The sequence below is a fragment of the Rhinichthys klamathensis genome, unplaced genomic scaffold (genome assembly GCF_029890125.1).
Source record: "Rhinichthys klamathensis goyatoka isolate OS25496 unplaced genomic scaffold, OSU_Roscu_1.1 h1tg000206l_1, whole genome shotgun sequence".
Classification (NCBI taxonomy): Eukaryota; Metazoa; Chordata; class Actinopteri; order Cypriniformes; family Leuciscidae; genus Rhinichthys; species Rhinichthys klamathensis.
In genome coordinates, this window is record NW_026606731.1 from 2,832,765 (window position 1) to 2,853,694 (window position 20,930).

General features: G+C 36.5%; 4 protein-coding genes across 5 annotated transcripts in view; 2 read left to right on the forward strand and 2 right to left on the reverse strand.

The window, feature by feature from the left end:
• The window catches only part of exo5 (exonuclease 5), a 274,495-nt gene that overhangs the window by 38,913 nt on the left and 214,652 nt on the right, over nt 1-20,930 (reverse strand). The window lies entirely within an intron of this gene.
• Nucleotides 538-1,947, reverse strand: tmem199 (transmembrane protein 199). The gene is made up of 6 exons (XM_056263459.1): nt 1,505-1,947; nt 1,351-1,424; nt 1,141-1,230; nt 1,011-1,053; nt 819-931; nt 538-718 (listed from the first exon to the last, which is right to left on the reverse strand). The coding sequence occupies exons 1-6, from the start codon at nt 1,674-1,676 to the stop codon at nt 623-625; spliced, it is 588 nt and encodes a 195-aa protein (XP_056119434.1). The 5' UTR covers nt 1,677-1,947; the 3' UTR covers nt 538-622.
• Nucleotides 2,922-9,766, forward strand: poldip2 (polymerase (DNA-directed), delta interacting protein 2). 2 transcript variants are annotated; one of them, XM_056263452.1, is made up of 12 exons: nt 2,922-3,007; nt 3,132-3,330; nt 4,034-4,115; nt 4,194-4,291; nt 4,388-4,484; nt 5,074-5,149; nt 5,842-5,949; nt 6,037-6,173; nt 8,338-8,364; nt 8,473-8,598; nt 8,690-8,769; nt 8,985-9,766. In XM_056263452.1, exons 2-12 carry the CDS (start codon nt 3,146-3,148, stop codon nt 9,097-9,099), a joined length of 1,131 nt encoding a protein of 376 aa, XP_056119427.1. In that variant the 5' UTR covers nt 2,922-3,007; nt 3,132-3,145; the 3' UTR covers nt 9,100-9,766. The 2 variants fall into 2 exon arrangements, with proteins under 2 accessions (XP_056119427.1, XP_056119428.1); XM_056263453.1 differs by having other exon boundaries at nt 4,040-4,115.
• Nucleotides 11,855-20,930, forward strand: part of lrrc75a (leucine rich repeat containing 75A) — a 28,513-nt gene continuing 19,437 nt past the window's right edge. Inside the window, exons 1-3 of the mRNA XM_056263450.1 lie at nt 11,855-12,383; nt 15,221-15,346; nt 18,869-18,981. Coding sequence (XP_056119425.1) covers nt 12,129-12,383; nt 15,221-15,346; nt 18,869-18,981 — 494 coding nt within the window. The 5' untranslated portion in view covers nt 11,855-12,128. The remainder of the gene's footprint in view (nt 12,384-15,220; nt 15,347-18,868; nt 18,982-20,930) is intronic.

Genomic DNA, 20,930 nt, shown 5'->3' on the forward strand with positions numbered 1-20,930 from the left:
ACGTGCAGTACACAACATACAGTAAGCACTGGATCTACGTTATAACAGGACATGCTGTAAACCTGGTTAAACAGTGAGCATCACCAGGGAGTGTGATATATAATTATTATTTTTTTTTTAATGCTTTTGACTCAACTTAAGCTTTTTGGAATTTTTTTATTATTTTCTTGTAAAAAAAGAAAAAGAAAAAAAAGATGACATTTTCCCACACTATGTGTCTTGCGAGTCAATAACAATTACAATAAACATCAAAGCACAAATCATTAACAACCATGTCTCTTAGTTATGACTGAAACAAGAAATGACACTCCTGTACAAGACAGTCCAATAAATACTAAGATGATAGATGTGGAAATCAAGACAACAATATGATCATAATATACCTTGCGGCGTCTGTAAGTGGTTTACAAAAAAACTGATTGATTCTAATCTTGTACATTTTAATTTAAAGATTCTTTTGCAAAATCCTTTTACTTTATGTTAGATCAAGACTAATTTGTTAAACACTGTTAGACATCTCACTGTTTGGATTTGGAGGAAGAATAAAAAAACAAAACAAATGTAAGCTGTACAGAAAGAATGACACAAAACATATGGAAATATTGGATGATGTTAGTTGATATTAGGGCTCTCCAAGGTCTCCCTCCATAGTCCGGACGAGAACATAAAGCTCAGCAAGACCGACAACAGATGCTACAATCACTGCAGCTAATACTCTCTAAAATAAAAAAAACACACATATAACCATTAATAATGTTCCAAAACACCTTCATGTTTTACACAGTGCATTGATTGGTGAGAATGCTGTGTGCACTTACTGCTGTCGTCTCTGTGAAGATATACTGGGTGCCCAGATATGAACAAGCAAATGCTGCAACTACAGTTACCAGAAAGTTGAATACAGTAACGACAACTGCCTTCACAGAACGTACTGCAGAAGACAAAATGACAAGATGAAAATCATAACGGGGAGACATTAAAAATGAGAAGAGAAAGGGGAACATCCTTACCTTCTCTTCCAAAGTCTGCTAAGTTTCCATGATTATTCATTTCCTTTTGAGTAAAACAGTATATTAATAAATATCAAAAATCTATAGTTTTAGCACGTGTTTGTTATGAAGACTGTCAAAGAGAGTTCACCTGTGGATTTACATTCCGTGTTATTCTCTTATATTCTTCATTGGCAAGCTTTGCTTTTATTTTTTCTAGGCGGGCCACCAGCTGGGGGTTCTGTTGGGTTAAACTAAATCGTTATTTTTTGGATGATCATGCTTCAAACACAACTTGAAACAAAAGTCATTTTCCAATATTAATCTAATCCGAGATAGTAATGCAGTGAATCTCACTTACCCTTGGAGGTTTGATGACTTCTGGAAGATGAAGTGCGCTGTCCTCAAACAGCTCATGAAGATACACTGGATGTCCTACAAAAACACCAAACTCAACTTCTAATTTGCAATAAGAAGCTTCACAAAATGTTCCATAACATGTGTACGTTTCTTACCATTTTCTTGAAGAAGCTTGTGTAGTTTTCTCACAGTCTTGAATGGAATGATGGAATGATCTTTCAGAGCATTCAACTCTTCCTTCAGCTCTTCTGATATGGCAGATTCTCTCTCCAGTAAATCTCTCGCCTTCTCCCGAAATCTCTCTCCGATTTTAAACGAAGAAGCCATGATAGCAAAAATGTCTGCTAAAGTTCAGTTCACGTTCACTTACTTTTGGTAGTTTATATCAGTAATAAATCTGGGTTGTGAGGACAGTACATAAGTAGCGTAAAGCAAAAATAGAACTTCCTTATTTACCCCATCAAAAGGCTCAAAACTAAAACTACAATCAATTCAAAGTCACAAATTATATAAAGTAACAAAAATAAACTATGTTACACCCATATAATAGTTATATTTTATCTTAAATTGAGCATGTTTTCTATTCTCATCCCTGCGTATCAGCTGATTTCTTCTTCTTCAGCGTGTTTATTGGTTTATTGGCAAACCAACTAAATAATCGCACACCGCCACCTACTGGCCTTTTGGATTGAGGCGCATGACTGATAAAACAATGAAAAACCTATGTGAAAAACAGGGTTTTAAGATTTAATAATGGAGATAAAAATATGTTGTTAAATATTTTATTCATAAATACAGTTACAAAATCATGCTTTAGGAATAAAGTTCCCAAGTCAGTTATTTGTATTACGGTAATACAAATAACTGACTGAGGGACTATAAACCCATTTTGGTCTATGGTAATACTATTACCTTATTATAGACCAAAATGGGTTTATAGTCCCTCATCACCTTTTATTTTATGTTGTTTTTATTTAATTTGTCTATGCACGTTATATTAATCAACAACAACAACAACAACAACAAAAACGTCAAGCGAGACGCATCCTCTTTTTTTAAACGAGTTATTAAGTGAATAGCTAATTTATTTATGTTGTTTAAAATTTTGTATTGAATTTGCATTTCATTGTATTTGACAAAGAACAAATTCAACATACACTCATAACTACAGTAATATAAATAAAAGAAAACACACAGCCTGGGGCTGAAAAGAAATACGTTGAAAGATTCGCATAGATAAAGTCTTAATGGCTTTCTTGTTATCTGAATGAAGAATACCGGTACATTGTTCAAAAACAACGGTTTGGTTTTTAATATATTTACATTTATGTATATGATATTTAGCGAAAATCAAAAGTAAATGTATTATATAATATAATAATATACTTGTTTTTACTAGAGCCAAATAAAACCAAATAAAAATTTTTAAACAATAAGAAAAAGTGGGGTCAATAAATCTAGTCAAATCTTTCTGAAATGTCCTTACATGAGTTCAATGTCAAAATAATAAATAAAAGAATCTTTCGACAAAAATAAATATATATTACAAAAGGAACCGAAAAGACGTGTGACCTTTATGTAGTATCGACGTCTTCCGGTCGCAATGCCTTATGGGAAATGGTGTGATACTTTGTACTGTACAATATTGCAATAAAAGGGTAAAAACTTAATTAAATGTTATTTAACTTGTGCTTCTCAATATTCCCGAATTTCGCGCGCTTAAAATGTGAGTTTGGGGTTTAACGTGAAAGATATAACCTGTGTCCGTGTGTTCATGTGCAGATAGCTAAAGGAAGATGGCAGCGTGTGCAATACGTCGGGGCTTATTGTCCACCGCTAGTAAATATAACCAGCACAAATGCACTCACAGAATATTGAGTGCACTAGACTTCAGCAGCGGATTAGATCCGAAAAAACCCCAGCCTTTGTGTTCAGCTTGCGGGTTGTCCAGTTTTCAACAGAAGAGGTTCATGTCATCACGGTAAGAGCTAAGTTAGTTAGGCGAACGGAACGAACGTCCTACCATGTTCTTCTTTTGCATAACTGCGCAGAGTTGTAGTTTCAGCAAACTATTGTGACAGCAAATACCTTTAAAATGTATCTGTGAAAAGTATTCATGTTCATTAAGAATGTAATATCAGCTGTCACGTGTATAATATGAGCTGTTACTGTAGTTTGAATGATTCACATGCTTGCATACCTGTAACACCACTTCCATATTGTTTCAGTGCTCAACTGTGCAGTTAGCAGTGCACTTTATTTTTTACCGAGTGTGTGGACAACCGAATTCTGGAATCGAATGTGTTGATTACAGTACTTTTGAGTTGATCTTAAAATGCCATTGGAAAAGGACAGCTACCAATACACTCAATTGAGGCCTACAAGAATGACATACCTCAGCCTTGCTTTCAAGCCCCCCAAAGCCATTCCTGATTACATAAGTGATAGTCTGGGCCTGAGCCAGCAGACAGTAAACAAGTCCTATTTCTGGTTATGTCCGTCTGTTTAGTGCACCATAAAAACTTTCAGATTCAGTCTAGTCTGTGTCCAAATATTTCTCCATTTTTAATATGTTGCACAATATTCAACCTTGCTGGCTGGGATGTTGGATTCAATGACGTCATTCATCATCCTAGCTATGCAGTATTACAGTTTACATTCTTTAATGATTGTTTCTTTGGTAGAAACAGGCCTGAGGGTAAAATACTGGAACCTGTTGGAATATTTGAAGCTCTGAAGCAGCATGGCAAATATGAAACGGGCCAGGTCAGTGATCATTTTTATTGCGAAATCCCTTGATTCTGATTCCTCAGATGCAGTAATTTCAATTCTCAACATTCACAGCTTTTCCTGCACAGTGTATTTGGGTATAGAGGAATCGTGTTATTCCCCTGGCACGCTCGTCTTTACGATAGAGATGTAAGCCCTGCTGTGGCTGACAGGTATGTAGTTGAGGATTTATTGGATTTATACCTGATTATATTCTTAAGTTTGTACTTCTGCTCAATGATCCTCCTGTTTGTCCTTTGCTTTTTCAGCAAGCCAGACTCTGTGGGCCATGGGTCTAAAGAGGTGAAGGGCAAAATGCATACGTATTACCAGGTCCTCATAGACACCAGAGACTGCCCTCACATAGTAAGTGGCATCAAAATACATATGTAAATAGTAAGTTGGCCCCAATACATTTCTGGACACTTTAAACCACACTTTAAAATCTTTGCTTTGTTCTTTGTTGCATCTTCTATTGTTTTAAAAAAAAAAAGGTTTGGAGTTAAAATAAAAATAAAGTAAAACCAAGGCTGCATTTATTTGATAAAAAATAGGATAATATTGTGAAATATTATTACAATTTAAAATAACTGATTTCTATTTATTAGATTTTAAAATGTAATTTATTCCTTTGATAGGAAAGCTGAATTCTCAGCATTACTCCAGTCTTCAGTGTCACATGATCCTTCAGAGATCATTCTAATATGCTGATTCGGTGCTCAAAACACACTTATTTATCAATGTTGAAAATGTTTTTATTTTCACTTTTAATACATTTTATTGCATACATGTTGAATAAAAGCATTATTGACTCCAAACTCATGAACAGTAGTATACGTTGAAGCATTTTTATTTTTAAATAAGCAATGCATTCATGTTTGTCTTTGATGAATGATATTAGTGCAATAATGAGGTTATTGTCAACTTTTTGCTACTTTGTTTTTGTCACTATTAGTCTCAGCGGTCTCAGACTGAAGCAGTCACATTTCTGGCAAATCATGATGATAGTAGAGCCCTGTATGCAATTCCAGGTAAACTTAAATATTCAACTATCCTTAAAAGTTAAGTTTGCCGATTTTCAACTAGCTTTGTATTGTTACAATGTCGATAGTAAGTGTAAATGAACAGTGTTTGTACTCTTTCTCCTTGTCACCTACACGGTTTATTTGTCAGCTAAAGTCTTTTGACAACTCTAGGGCTTTTGTGAAAATGACAGGTCGCAAGCTGTGTTCACGGCACGCCATGTCATAATTACCGTAACAATTCTGAACTGTAAAAAGCCCTTACATGCTTGTAAATTTTGTAATTGCAACGTGTAAACTCGTAATTTTCTCTGAGAGTTACGACTTGTACCATGTGGCCGCTGGACCACCTGACCACTGCATATTTAAGGTTTGCAGACTGATCGGTGTATGACATCAAAAGACCAAGAGTGATTCAAAAGCATACAGAGCTTTATTTACGTAATTATGACATGGCGTGAATGCCGCAGTACTTTGCCATTTTTGGCAAAAGCGGTGCTCGCAAGACTTACATAATTGTAAAAAATAATAATAAAAAAATTCTCCTGCCGCATAAAAACAAAGTTTTATTGAAAGCCCATTTTGTCAGTGGTAAATCGCCCCTTTCAATTTAGGGGGTGGCATTTTTATAAATTTTCCATTATCTGCCTGTTATTTGTCTCATTCTTTTCATTTGTTCTGTGTCTGCTAATGTCTTTCAGGTCTGGATTATGTGAGTCATGAAGACATCCTGCCTTACAACTCCACTGAGCAAGTCCCCATCCAGCATGAGCTGTTTGAACGCTTCCTCATGTTTAACCCCTCCAGAAGTAACTAGTCCTCTTTCAACAGTATTCAACTAATACTAGTTCTGATAAAAAAGTTTCTGATGGATTGCGTTCATATTGTTTATTTAGATCCTCCATTTACTGCGAGAGACACCCTACGGGCCTGGCAGGAGAAGAACCATCCCTGGCTGGAGCTCTCAGATGTGCACCGGGAAACCACAGAGAACATCCGTGTGACTGTTATCCCCTTCTACATGGGCATGAGGGTAAGAATGAAGGGTTACAATTATTACAATTTTTATTACAACATTACAATTTCTCATTGCAGGTTGCAGGTTACATTTTATTAAATGTATAGATTGATTAAGATATATTATACACTACCGTTCAAAAGTTTGGGGTTGGTAAGATGTTTTAATGTCTTTGAAAGAAGCCTCTAATGCTCACCAAGTCTGCATTTATTAGTAAAAACAGTAATATGTGAAATATTATTACAATTAAAACAACTATTTTAATGTATTTTAAAAATGTAATTTATTCTTGTGATAGGAAAGCTGAATTTCCAGCAGTCAATTATCCCATCTCTAGTCTTCAAGCATTGTAAAATGCTGATTTAGTGCTCAAGAAACATTTCTTATTATTAGCAATGTTGAAAACGGCTGCTTAATATTTTTGTGTAAACCATGATACATTATTTTAGATTCCTTTGAATAGAAAGTAAAAAGAAACATGTATGTTTATCTGTATGTATATTAGGGATGTCCCGATCCGAGATCGGAGATCGGAGGGGAGAAAAAAATATGATCCGATACCTGCTTGAATATTAGCATTTCCCTTATCCAGATAAGCTGCGGAGCCTGCAGATTGGGCGGTCAAAAATGGGTTTGGGCGGGTGGATAAAAATTGGGCTGGTTTCGGATCAGTTCGGCGGGTTTTTGTAGCCGAAACACCGGCACTTCAGATCCTTCTTTCGGCGACCGTCTCACTCTCTCACTCACTCACTCACACACACACACACACACACACACACACACACACACACACACACACACACACACACACACACACACACACACACGCACATCTCTGGCTGACGCGTTCCACCTAAACTCACATCAGACACTCCCTCCCACTACCTTCGGTGTACTATAGACACGGTTTTGCAATCCGTCTCCTCAGTTTATAAACTGTAGGCCTACACAAGATTTTGACGCATAAAGCAAGCAAGTGTGTGTTTGGGAGTGTGGAGCGCGCACTGCATGGCACGGAGCGCGGGCGCGAACACTTTCAACAGTGGAAACAACTTAAAATACTCTATCATTTCTGGTCATGCAGAAAATAACAAGTTATTTATATATAACTAACGTCAATTTATTTTTTTGCGCAGCTTTTGGTGTGCATACAGTTCCAATTCAAATTTTGGTGTTCAACTTTGCGTTTTAAAAATACAACAACCGTTAATTTTTCGTTTTACGGGTTAAAAAAGGAAAAACGAATGGACGCAAGAGTACACGGATCAATGGGGAATTTTAAAGCTTGTTAATGATTAACTTTAAACCCGTTGGTACTTTAACTTTTTTTTGTGTGTGTGTGTTTGAATAAAGGGTGGCAGTCTTTCCTAATCAACTGTGTTGTGGACTAGCCTATAGCCTACTGGAGAAGTATTTGTTCTCCATTTGAGTGAATTGTTTTTAGGTTGCTAATTGAGCAAAGTGCTTCCATAATATTATAAGTAGCCTATTAGTATTAGTTCAAGAATAAAATGGAATAAAATAAAAATATCGGATTGATATCGGTATCGGCAAATAGCCAAAGCGGCGGTATCGGAAGTGAAAAAGTGGTATCGGGACATCCCTAATGTATATATTAGAGATGCATTGATGTGTTGATTGTTTAAAAACAGCCGATGATCAGGGCCGATTGAATTTAGGGCAAGTTAACACGACAATAACGCATTAAAAGAGCTTTGTTCCTTGTTACTTGCGATAAGAAACAAAGTCTATGCTTTCAAATTCTGTCCATTTTATCACAAAATTCAAACAATAAATGGCGTTTTGATGCTCTTGAATGTGACGTGACAGATTGCTGTAGGGCCTCAGTTTAAGCGGCAGCGCGAGTCATCTCTTCCACTTTAAGACAAGTTACAGCATGATAAATCATGCATTAACTGAAAGGAATCATGTCTCATGTAATATCTCAATCACTGTTTCAACCGCAGAAAGGAATTATCCAATGTTTGCATTTTGTTAGCTATATAAAAAATCAACAGAGAAGAGCTTTTTTATTTACTGTTAATATAACATTGGTGCATCTCTAGTGTGTATGTATATATAAGGAGTGTATTTGTGTGTGTTTGTGCATTTTTATTTATGCTAGTGAAATGATTTTTCTTTGTGGTCTTGATTCAGATTTGTTTTTCTATGTCCACAGGAAGCTCAAAACTCTCATGTGTATTGGGTAGGCCAAATTACCTAATTATGCTTTTTGTAATAACTCAATAAAAGGGTTATTTATGGAATGGCCATTGGTGACCTGTTAGAGATAATATGTTGATGTTTTCCTCAGTGGCGGTATTGTATCCGTCTGGAGAACCTGGGGAATGAGGTGGTTCAACTAAGGGAAAGACACTGGAGGATCTTCAGTCTCTCAGGGACTCTGGAAACAGTCCGTGGAAGAGGAGTGGTTGGCAAGGTGAGTTATTAGTCAGCAAAAGCACAAACCAGAATTAGATTATGGAAATATGATATGTTTTCTAAATGCAATCTGTCATTCATCTCACCAGGAGCCTGTTTTGTCTAGAGAACAGCCAGCGTTTCAGTACAGCAGTCATGTTTCACTTCAAGCACCCAGTGGACATATGTGGTGAGATTATCAACATTCTGTTACAACCTCTACCAATGCACGCTTTACATTTTCTAAAATCATCTGTTAGATTGGATGGCTGAATGCTTGCATTTGAAGGCTTTCACATACTTTTGATCAGAAAGATGTGATGTAAAGACATTAGATGTGATGTATGAAGTTATTTTGCCTTGCAGTAATAAAGTGTGAATATCATGTTTTATTTCCTTGTTTAGGGGGACGTTCTGTTTTGAAAGGACAGATGGTTCACACTTTGACGTGCGCATTCCACCCTTTTCACTAGAAAGTAATAAGTATGACAAGGCTCCCCCTGCTGGCTATCCCTTGTAATAAACCTGCACCTATAAGACTACCATCACGGCTCGGCTCAGCATCCCTACAGGCTGTTCCCTTATCAGTGCTCCTTAAATATATAATGGTTTTAGCAAAGCATCCTTCAGTCTCTGACTGCAGCACTGGAAATGTGTAGCAACCACATATCTTAAAAAGAAAAAAGACATAGCAAGATGAAATGAGGAGTTGATCTTATTAAATGGTATGATGCAAGTGCACCTCGAAAGGCCGTATTGAGAGCATTTGATTGTGATTTATTTTTTCTTCTATTTATTTGGAATGGCTGTGTTCATCAATTGAATAAGCTTATTAGCGTTAACCCAGCGTATTTTCAATTTATATCTTGAGTTCAAACCCCTCTTATACTTAATTCCTTACTTATATTCTGGAGAAGACCGTCAGTGTACATTGAATGCTTTCTCCAAATGCAAATAGTCTAATTAATGACTTGATGCAAAGATTATTCTTTGGTCATGCCGAAGTCAGCCAGTAAAATTTGGTTTGACTAAGAAAGCCTAGTGGGATAAAACTGTATTCGAGATCATCGTCATCATCTTGAAACCAACCTTTGATCATATATTTGGTTTAGACTACTGGATGATGAACTGTTTTACTGGTTACTGTAAATATGTTTGTAAAAGCATAAATAAAATGACATTTCCAATTTCCTGTTTTTTATTAAAATGTATGTGGTTCCACAATAGCAGCTTACATTCTCTACAGAGAATATACTTAAAGGGATAGTGCACCCAAAAATGAAATTACTGTCATCATTTACTCACCCCTATGTTGTTCTAAATCTGAATACGTTTCTTTGTTCTGTTGAACACAAAATATATATTGTGAAGAATTTAGGTAACCAAAAAGTTGACGGTAGCCATTGACTTCCACAGCATTTTTTAAAATACTATAGTAAATGACAGTATTTTCATTTTTGAGTGAACTGTCTCTTTAAAAGAGGATCAATGAGGTAATGATGTCATCTCAATTACTTATCTATAATAATCTATATTTGTCTTATAGTTCTGTGTAATATTTAGCTTAGATATTATTCCATGCTTCTTTTGTGAGTGTTTTATTATCAATACCGAATTTTCCTCCCAAGAACAAAAAAGTGCAGCAGATGATATGGCATGTGTTAAACACCAGATGTCAGCAAAGAAAGGCCAACTATGACCGCAGTGAACAAGTCAATGATATAAAATAACTTGAGGAGAATCTATGCCTACGCATATATGGGGATTTGGGATTGCCCGAATTTGTGAATGGTTCTTTTTATATCCTTTAAAGTGCTGAAATGCGTCAAGTGCAGACATGGAGCAGTCCCAGTTGCGACCATATTCTCCACTTGGTAAACTGTACCATGGCAGTGGTACATTCTGGACTATAGACTGAAAAACAAGTGGAGGATGTTGCAGACCGCTCCACCCCTCCCGCACAGCATGTGTCGAGACCCAGCGCCTCTCCGCTCCATCCGAGGGATGAGAGACCGTTCAGTCGCTCTCCTCTGAACACACCCAGCCCTCAGACGGGACACACCTGGGGAGGGGAGGTCATATGAAAGAAATTATTCGACACGGCACATTTCAGCAGTGAACAGTGACATTTCCGCGGGCTGCGTGGAAGGAAATACTGGGATGACTTGTGCGAGAGGAAAACAGTGACGGACGACGTAAATATTGGCATGCCCTTGTTCACAGCACTTCTGCTCGCCGTCGACTAAACTCATACTGAAACCTACATCGTGTGCGTATGAGAGAATGCGGAGGAACTGCGATGTTAACACGCTTAAACAGTGATTGAAAGAAAAACACGAATCATCCTTCCGTAAAATCATGTTATAATTCTGTGGAACCGGACTGAGAGAGTTTCTGGAGGTTTATGGGACTATTCTTTAATCTGCGGTCATGCTGAAGGCGTCATCAGATCTGTTCCCTACCTGAGGGACTAGAGGATTATTGGAGTTTTTGACAGAAGAGATCAATTATTAAGCTTTGACCTAATTGGACTGAATTACGAGTAGTTTGACATGAAACGCGCAGTATTTTATATGTTTTGTCATTTTTTAAAATTCCAAATAATTTTGCGCGTGCGGAAGGATGATTTCTAAAAGAGGAAACAACTGACGTTGCACGAGTCAGCTGTGATGAACGATGTAAAAGTTGGACTTAATGCGCAGTAAACTACAGCACCCTACCTAAAACACAGTTTTGATTGGAAATTGGATGGGAAGTGTGCGAATTATTCAATGACTTTCAGTGAGGTCAACTTTTTAAGTAATTTTCGAAGCGCAATCGGTTGTCTTGCGCAAATGGTCTTTTGGCGATCCTATAGCGCAGTTAACCTTCTTCAAGACGTTTTGAACTAAACAAAAGTATTTTGTGTTATATTTGTGATGTTTAGGCCTACGTCTATGATAATGTGATAAATAACGACAGTACAGTGTTTTTTTATGCACCCGATACAAACATCGATCGAGCAGCTGTTGCTATGGTTACATAAGCAAAGGAGATTCTGTTTGCGAGAGTAGGTTATACATTTAATGTAACTTTTGTGGTTACGGAAACGTTGTTTGAATGCTGTTGAAACGTATAAATGCTGCTATGTAAAAGGAATACGTATTTTTAAGACCGCTAATTTCCTTTGTGGGGGTCCATGCCTTAATTGGTCCAAACACCTTCATAATTTGCACTCTTTGAATGAGCACTTTGTGAAAAGATTTGACTGAAATCCCATTCGATGCAAGTTTTTATAATTTTATTACCATACATTCTTATTGATCTTAATGTAAGTATTTTTTCTTTGTCAGGTGAGAGATGACAGGTGTGAGGTGAGCAGAAGGACTTTTAAAACACTGTTCTCCAATAAACTTAAATAGGAACGTTAAGGCTTATTTCTTATCTTCACTTGTTTCTTAAGAAATCTCACGTGCAATGTAAAGGACTTTAAATAGTTTAATGTGAATGCATTTTGAAAGTATGCCCAGTCTGGAGGACCTTTTCCAGGTTGAGACTCTATAACCAAACATGGGAGCGAAGCAAACGAAGGCTGTGGGACAGGAGGCTGGAGCGAGCCCTCAGAGCACAGGATGGAAACGGACCCCCACAAAAGACAGAGGTGACATCCTTACCTCTTTAATGTTGAGGTCAGGAGACAAACTGAGAAGCAGCGGGACTCCTCCTCCCTACCAGCGGCGCATCGGGATGATACAAGAGATGATGCTGATGGCAAAGCAGGGGAAACATGATGAGGCGACAGAGATGCTGAAGACTCTCCGGCAGGTACAAATATCAGTCCATGTTTCTTGTAGGTTAGGTTAAACTTAAACAGAGTGACGAAAGTTGTCAGACTTCTCTCACTGATGAGTTCTTGTCAACTCTCATTTGAAGTTCATGAAGTTGAAGAGTTCCTGAAGTCAGTGTGGTGCATATATTACAGTACAAAAGCAATATTGCACTCCATCTAAAGCGTTTGGTCCTGTAAGGCTCTAGCGCACTAGTTTTTTTTTTAAGCTCCCCTGTGGTCGCAGTATTAATGTCCAAATGACTAGAAATCAGATCACAAATATAAGAGAGGGGGTAACAAAATTGTAATTACACACTGTAAGTATGTTCAGTCTTGTATCTATATACATTTTACTTCTGCAGCTTTTTTGTTTCCATATGTTGGACCACCGTGGGCCTCTCAGCTGGTAAACATAGGCCCCAAAGCATTTGCCACACTGGCCGGATCTGTAATCTGTCCTTGCACCCATGCAGAAACCACACTTTGCTTTACAGCAGAGAGCAATTGGGCCAAAATGTCAGTTCCATAATGGGCTGGTGTTGTTTTGTAAGTTGTTGAAAGACAAAACTATGGAAGCTTGTTTCCGCCACGTAATAAAACAATTTAAAAGATAATTGCGACTTTTTATTTCACAATTCAGACTATTTTTCTTACAATTGCGAGTTCACCTCTCGCAATTCGGATTTTTTTCTCAGAATTGGATTTTATAACTCGCAATTGCGACTTTATATCACACAATTCTGACTTTATATCTCGCAATTCTGACTTGTTAACTCGCAATTCTGACTTTATATCAAGCAATTCTAAGAAGAAAAAAGTCAGAATTGCGAGATGTAAATTCGCAATTGCGAGAAAAAACGTCAGCATTGTGAGATGAAAAAGTTCACAATTACCTTTTTTATTTTTTATTCTGTGGCGGAAACAAGCTTCCACCAGCACACCATTGCTGTCACATTTGATAGAAATATGGAAATATCTTGAGATTCCCAACTCTTTAGATTTTGCATCTCGCAGAATTCAGTGCTATTGAGACAGATGCCCATTTCACAGTCCTGTGAACCTGTGAGAACAGACACAGCACAAGCTGGCCGGAGAGTTACACTGCACTGCATAAATACCAACTGTTTGCTTTGGGTAGTGATTATGGTCTGCTTTATATCGAATGGCTGTCTCAGACAGATAGGAACTTTCTTTGTTTCAGTATACCAGTGAGATCAAGCCAGTGTAGATATGTGCTGCCAGAACTCTTGCCCCATTACTATTTTTTGATCCAGCATTCCTCAAGAGTAAGGATCATCTTATGGACTAGAAGTTAATCTATGTGCAGCAGGGATCAAAGACCGAGCTAATGGGGTTTTCTAATCCTCCATAGGTAGCATTACATGAACTGCTGGGCAGTGACGAAGCAACAGGTGGCTTTGGAATACACTGTATTTTTTCAAAAGGTGTGAAAAAGAAGTACACTTTAGCATACTTTGACAATATATCATTTCATATATATTATTTCAAAGTATATTATTTAGTATTAAGTTATTAAGTTCAAACTGAACATAATGTTTTCAGGCACTTAATTGCATGTTATTTACAATGAAATGAAAATGTATTATAGTTTAAATTTATATCAAATGAAATGCTTTTAGGACTTGAAGTTGCAATTTAGTAAATTTGAAAAATATGAACTTATATTAACTTAAAATAATCATAATCAAGTACTTTACATTAGCATGTGAGTCAGCACATCAGAATAAAAGTTTATTAATACGTAAACATACTTTAATTTGCCATTGTTACAAAGTGTACTATCTTCAAGTAAAACATTTTTCAAATATATTTTTAGTAAACATTCAATACTTTTAAGCACACTTCTTTTTCACAAGGGGAAGCTTTTTATCACATATAAATGTGGTAGTTTTACTGGAATGTATTTGCTGTGTATCCTGCAATGGGGGCTAAAGCACATAATGAGCAAGAAATAGAGTCAAAGGACAGCGTCTCTTGTCCAGTGGTTACCAAGTGCACCTTGTTGCCCGGAAACCATGAAAATGGATGGGCCTTTGATTAAATGGAAATCAATTAATCAAGATTCATCCCTCCATAGAGGGATGCTGATGATAAACCAAGGCTTTTGCTCAGCATGCACAGTCTCGGTCCAGGTTTTTATTGACAGAGGTGGTCTAGTGTTAGAGAAATTCATTATTAAGTTTATGTTATATGTAGTAACATTGAAATTATTCAGCCTTTTCTCTTAACAAAAACTAACCTTCCCTGAACTCATTCACTTTGTCATACTAATGATTATTTGCTTTCTGTCACGCCCACTCGTTTTCCGTTGATTATTTAGTTCTGACTGTAGAGCCCTCACCCCCACACACATTTGCAATTTTTTAAATTGCTGACCCCCTGTCTGCCCTGTTGCTTTACAGCTTGCAAATGTTCAATTATGTAGATTAACTTTTCCTTCAGTTTGCCTCGTTTTGCAGAGTTAAAGGATTTTGCGGACTACAAAGTCTGTTTGCTTTCTTTGTCCACATTTTGATATAGGGCAACATCAATTAATGATTTCAGGGATGTGAACAGGCAAACATGAACAAATTGACTTAGCTATTGTTTGTGTTTACAAAGCACAAATTTTGTTTAGGTACATGGCCTTCAGGTGTATATAAATGTCACATGCACCTTTACATAGAATCCTTGAATCCACATGTGACAAATACTGCAAACAAAAAGCTTCTTAGATGACATTTTAGAGATTCAGAATTCAAAAATAAGCAGTCAGTCAGAGAATGTAATTCCCATTCTCTTGACCTCCCTGTATTGTGTCTTCTTTTTCCAGGATCTGGGAATGGAGTCAACCTCTCTGGACGATGTTCTCTACCGCTATGCCAGTTTCCGCAACCTGGTGGATCCCATTACCCATGACCTCATTATTAGTCTGGCCAAATACATTCACTGCCCAAAGGTATAGTGCTCAGATTCTGTGATTTTCTGTGACATTTTAAACCTAATCCCATTCACCTTAACATAAACACACAGGCTTTACTAATTCTGCGTCCTCTATTTCTGTGCATTTCTTGTATGTTGTGTTACATTAATATTTAATGAACATTTTAGAACTCTGCCTGGAAGGCACAGCAGATAGACGTGAAAAATGAAACATACCATTCCAGTGCAGTGAGCATTAGGATAAAACCCAGTTGCTTAAGCATGTGTGAGTCTGTGTGTGTGAGGGTGAAGCAGAGATGAAGAGAGCGGAGAGGGTAGAGGCAGAGGGAGGTGTACTTGCAGATGAGTCACACACAAAGACCAGTCTGCCCTCTTCCAAGACTACTGCTGCTGCTGCTGCACGTAATGAAGCAAGTCAGGCACCTATATCACACCACTAACACCCTGCTCAGCTCCTATAGAGAGCTGCACAAACACCTGACCACCACCAAAACAACACTGAGTGAGGATGCTGCCGATTGTTTTCTTTACACTGAGCTCATCCTCCCTTCTCTAACCAGATGTAGTTGTGTGAGACTCATGAAATCTGTCAATAACATGTTCTGGTTTTATTTCACCCCAAAGCCAAAAGAAAGAACTATGAAATAAGATTTTATATAATAAAGAAAATTAAGCCTATTTTTAGGCTCATTAAGATTTTTTGCTTTATTTTGACGTTATTTATATTTTTGTGTGTATATATATATATATATATATATATAATTTTTTTTGTCTATTAAGCATACTCCCTCCTTCAGTGCTAATGATCATAATACAAAAAAATCCAAATCACAGTACCACAATAAGAAACCAAATGTATGTATTTATTTATATATATATATATATATATACAGTATATAGGTCTCAATTAAACTTGATACTTGTATTCAGCAAGGATGCATTAAATTGATCAAAAGTGACAATAAAGGCATTTATAATGTTACAAAATATTTCTATTTCAAATAAATGCTGTTCTTTTTATATATTTATCAAAGAATAATGGGAAAAAGTATCAGGATTCCACAAAAAAATATTACGCAGCACAACGTTTTCAGCATTGATAATAATAAAAAATGTTTCTTGAGCAACAAATCAGCATATTAGAATGATTTCTTCATCATGTGATGCATTCAGCGTTGTCATCACAGGAATAAATTACATTTTAAAATATATTAAAATAGAAATCAATTATTTTAAATTGTAATAATATTTCACAATGTTACTGTTTTACTAGTATTGATCTAATAAATTAAGCATAAGAGACTTTGCCGACCCCAAACATATATGTATATATTTATGTACAAATATTAAAAAAAAATAATAATAATAATAATCATCATTTTATGCTTTTATGGTGAAATATGACCTAGATATCTATGGATCAATCCATTCTCCAAACTGGGACGGCTGGAGACTATCCCAGCATCTCAGGTCCCATGCGGTGGAAAAACCCTGGACAGATGGCTAGTCCATGACCTGGACATTATTGCTAAAAAATGGTATCCAGCCTCAGAAACATGCATATGCAATAACGTTTTATCCAAACAGACATAATGAAATGTTAACTAACAGTGGGAAGAGTGAGAGTTCACGCAAGTATGTAAGGTGACATTCCTCTAAGTGATGTTATTGTAAGTAATGGAGGGAGACAAAGTAGAGACGAGCTCAGTGATGTGACGAAAGGAAAGCTGGGCTGTCTGTTACACTCTCAGAGCTGTCAGAGCAAGCTGGGTGTATGATTACACTGCCTGGGGACCCAGTGTCTGTCTGCAGGGGGATGTGCTCCAGTGCTGACCAGCCATGTGGCACTGTTAATCTCACCGTCAGCAGCAACTAGGCTTTACCAACAAATAGGGTGCGTTTTCCACAGGCATAGTTCTATCTCTGATCCACTGCAGAGGTCAAGACCTGGTGCAGCGGAGAGACATGATGGCGGGATTGATTTACATATTGATGTTTCCAGTACGGATACAGACACCTGAGCACAGACAATGTGCCCTTGATGAAATACTATGTTACTGTTGTCTTGGATTCAGGGCAAGAACAAATCTAATTTGGCCCAGGGTAAGACCTATAGCAATTTTGTCCCGGCCCTCTGAGTTTTCGCAACCACTCTACATGTAGAGATATTTTTGTAGGTTAGGTTCCTATTGGAGCCTAGAGTTTATACTTGAAAATATAGATAATTGGTAATCTAGTCAGGTATGAGCAGTGCCCTCTCATTCCCTGCAGTGCACTGAACCTGATTTATTACCTGAAGCAAATCAATGTTATTACAGTGATAAACCTCTGTACATTTCAGCTGTGATTAACATGATAAGACAAAATTACTGTTAGAATGGACATTGAAAAAATAAAAACTCATATTCAAGGTTTCATCTTTGCAGTTCCTCATAATATGAAATGTGTTCCAATATCATAGCCAATGTTATTTTAGTACTATTTATATACTATTTAAGTATTTATTAATATTTTGATTTAGCTTCTTTTTTTATATATATATTTTCAATTTTAGTCATTTTTTACATTTCTATTTAGCAATCATTTCTTTTGTTTTAGTCATTTTAATGGTTCAACTTTTCAACATTTTATTTTAGTTAGTTTCCCATCTATATTTTATTTATTTCGGCTATATTTCAATTTACAAAATCATTTGTAATAGATTTAACAATAACAACACTGATCACAGCATAATGGTTCAGGTTTAATTATGGAAGCATCATATATCGATTCCATATTTTTTACTTAATTTTAAAAAAAATAATTCATTGCTGTATCAGTTGTTATTGGATATTTAATTGTGTATTTCACTTTTTGCATATAAATGAACTTTTACTGTCATCTAAAGCTCACTTAAACTTGAATTTAAACGTTAAATGTGTCTAATTCATTTACACAATTAAATGTAATCTTTGGTAAATTTCAAAATGAATATCCATTTTTCATACTCTACATTATAAAGTTGTGAAGCCTATTTTCATTTGTAGCATTTAAAGCAAGGGATTTTAATTTGTAATATTTATCAGCTACCTATTGGTTATCATCCAGAACAATTAAATAATTCAGTTTAATTATTGACAACCCTGCAAGAGTATAGAGGAGTGTGGCAGTTACTTGAGTGTGTATGAGTGTTCGTGTCTCACTGCAAATTGGATTGCTTTAGGCAGTGATGAATGCGAGTAAAAATAATAAAGCTTTCCAGAGATGGCTGTACAATACATCAATATGCCACTAATATATTACTTGCTAATGCATTTTACCATGGACACCAAATCCCACACATACACATTCACAGAACCTCAGATGACCTAATGATATAGTCAGAATGAGTTTGTGATATATCGGTCAGTCCATTTGCTTTGCTCCTGTCATCACAAATGTCAAAGAAATTAGTATTTTACCTTGAGGGCTCAGAGACCCTGATCTTCTGCCAGTCCCCATTAACCTGCTGTGTGTTACAGCTTGATTGATGCGATCTCTCTCTTTCCATCTTTGTCAGGAGGGAGATGCTTTGGGTTCCATGGAGAAGGTGTGTCGTCAGCTGACCTACCACCTGAGCCCACACTCCCAGTGGAGACGGCAGGGGCTGCTGAAGAGGAAGCCACAGTCCTGGTGAGAAAGCAGAACTGACAAGCAGAGAGGGGGTCTCAGATTTAGGCTGTGAGGGCAAATGCTGCCTTACTTCTTTTTTTTAAACCTCATTTTACAGCGCTTCTATTCTTGTTTCATCTTGACTTGTTTCTTTTATCAGAGTTCCCACGATTAATATATTTGGTGGTAATATTAAAAGTGTATATGTCTATAGTCAATGCACATTTTCTAGTTATCACATACACTACTACTGTTCTTTATTTATTTAATAAAACATGCAGTAATATTATGAAATACTTTTACAATTTATTTATTTTATTTTATTTTAAATATATTTCGAAATGCAGTTTATTCCTGTGATGGCAAAGTTGCAGCCATTATTCCAGTCTTTACCTTCCCATGGTCCTTCAAGTCATCAAGTCATTCTAATATGCTGATTTGCTGATCATGAAACATTTATTATTATTATAAATGTTGAGAACAGTTGTGTTGCTTAATATCAAGAAACAGTATAAAAGAACAGCATTTATTTGAAATTGAATCTTGAATCACAAATAATAATATTTTATATAATAACTTCTATTTTGAATATACATTTTTCTAGTTATCAAATATTTGTTCAATATATGTTCTCAAATATTTGATATGCTATATTGCTCTTGTGTATAAATCAATCAATCAAATTCTATTTATATAGCAAATGTTCCAAATAAATCGATGCAGTTCAAGTGGTTTACAGGCAAGAACAAGCAATTTACACTAAAATTAAAACTAGGGTAAAACTTGCTCACAAACCATAGTAATTTACAATTTTTGAGTGAATCATTCTTTTAAGTTGAATCTTTTCAATGAGTCAATCATTCACAATTCACAAATGATTCAGTGATTCAGTTAGCTAGTCGATATTTATCAGAATGATTTTTAGGAATGGACATTTATTTACTGCGGGAACACTTTTCTTTTTGTTGTCTTTTCTTTCTCTCTCTTTTTCCTCTTTTCTTTCTTTTCTTTCCTCATTTTCTTTCTGCCGTCTAGCTCTCTATTGCGACATACGTACTTTATTTCACATGAAAACATTACATTCTACGCTACATTATAAATTGTATTGATGCTCATATTCTTCAGCCCACATGCAGTAGCCTACACTCTAAACAAAAATGGTGCTAAATAGCACTAAAAGTGGTTCGTTGGCTTGTAATCATAGGGGAACCACTTTAAGTGCCATATAGCACTTATCTTTGTCAAATGGTGCTATGTAGAACCTTTAGAGGTGCCATAGAGCACCTTAACCACCCCAGAGAACCACTGAAGAACCGCTGAAGAACCAAATTGGGCTTAACAGGTTCTTTAAATGGTAGTGGTGCTATATAGCACCATGACCACCGCAAAGAACCCCTGAAGAACCGCTGAAGAACCATTTTTTTTTAGAGTGTAGTGGCTCGCAAGTGCCTCGCTTTGTTCATTAATTAAAGTAATTAGTTGGTTTTAAAATAAAAGGCTTTCTGACTTTGCAGAGCAGGCAGTCAAAATGAATCATCGCTTTGCCAGTTGTTTGTCCCTGTACTGATTTGTCAGCACTTAGGGATTAATTACGCTTTAAAACCGCATGGCTAATGGAGCATCTCATTTGAGGTTTGAGTTGGGTACAGTCCTGATATACCCTTAAATAGTTTTAATACACAATATCTTATATCTCCAGAACAGCTGTGTATACCATCCAAATCTCATCACCTGTGAATTGGCTCCTCAACTGGGCTTTTAGCGGTTTCGCCTCCGTCCATTGATGAAAAGAGCTCTTGAATTTGCAGATTGAGTCAGTGAATGAAAGAGCAGCCTCCCACTGCGTGCTGTGTGTTTTTTTTTTGCTAACACATGGTTCTGTGGTGTAGACTCATACTTATGTGGCTCCATTCCAGCTGCCATTAATATAGTCAAAATACAGACTGTGTAATGTGTAAATGAGGAAATAC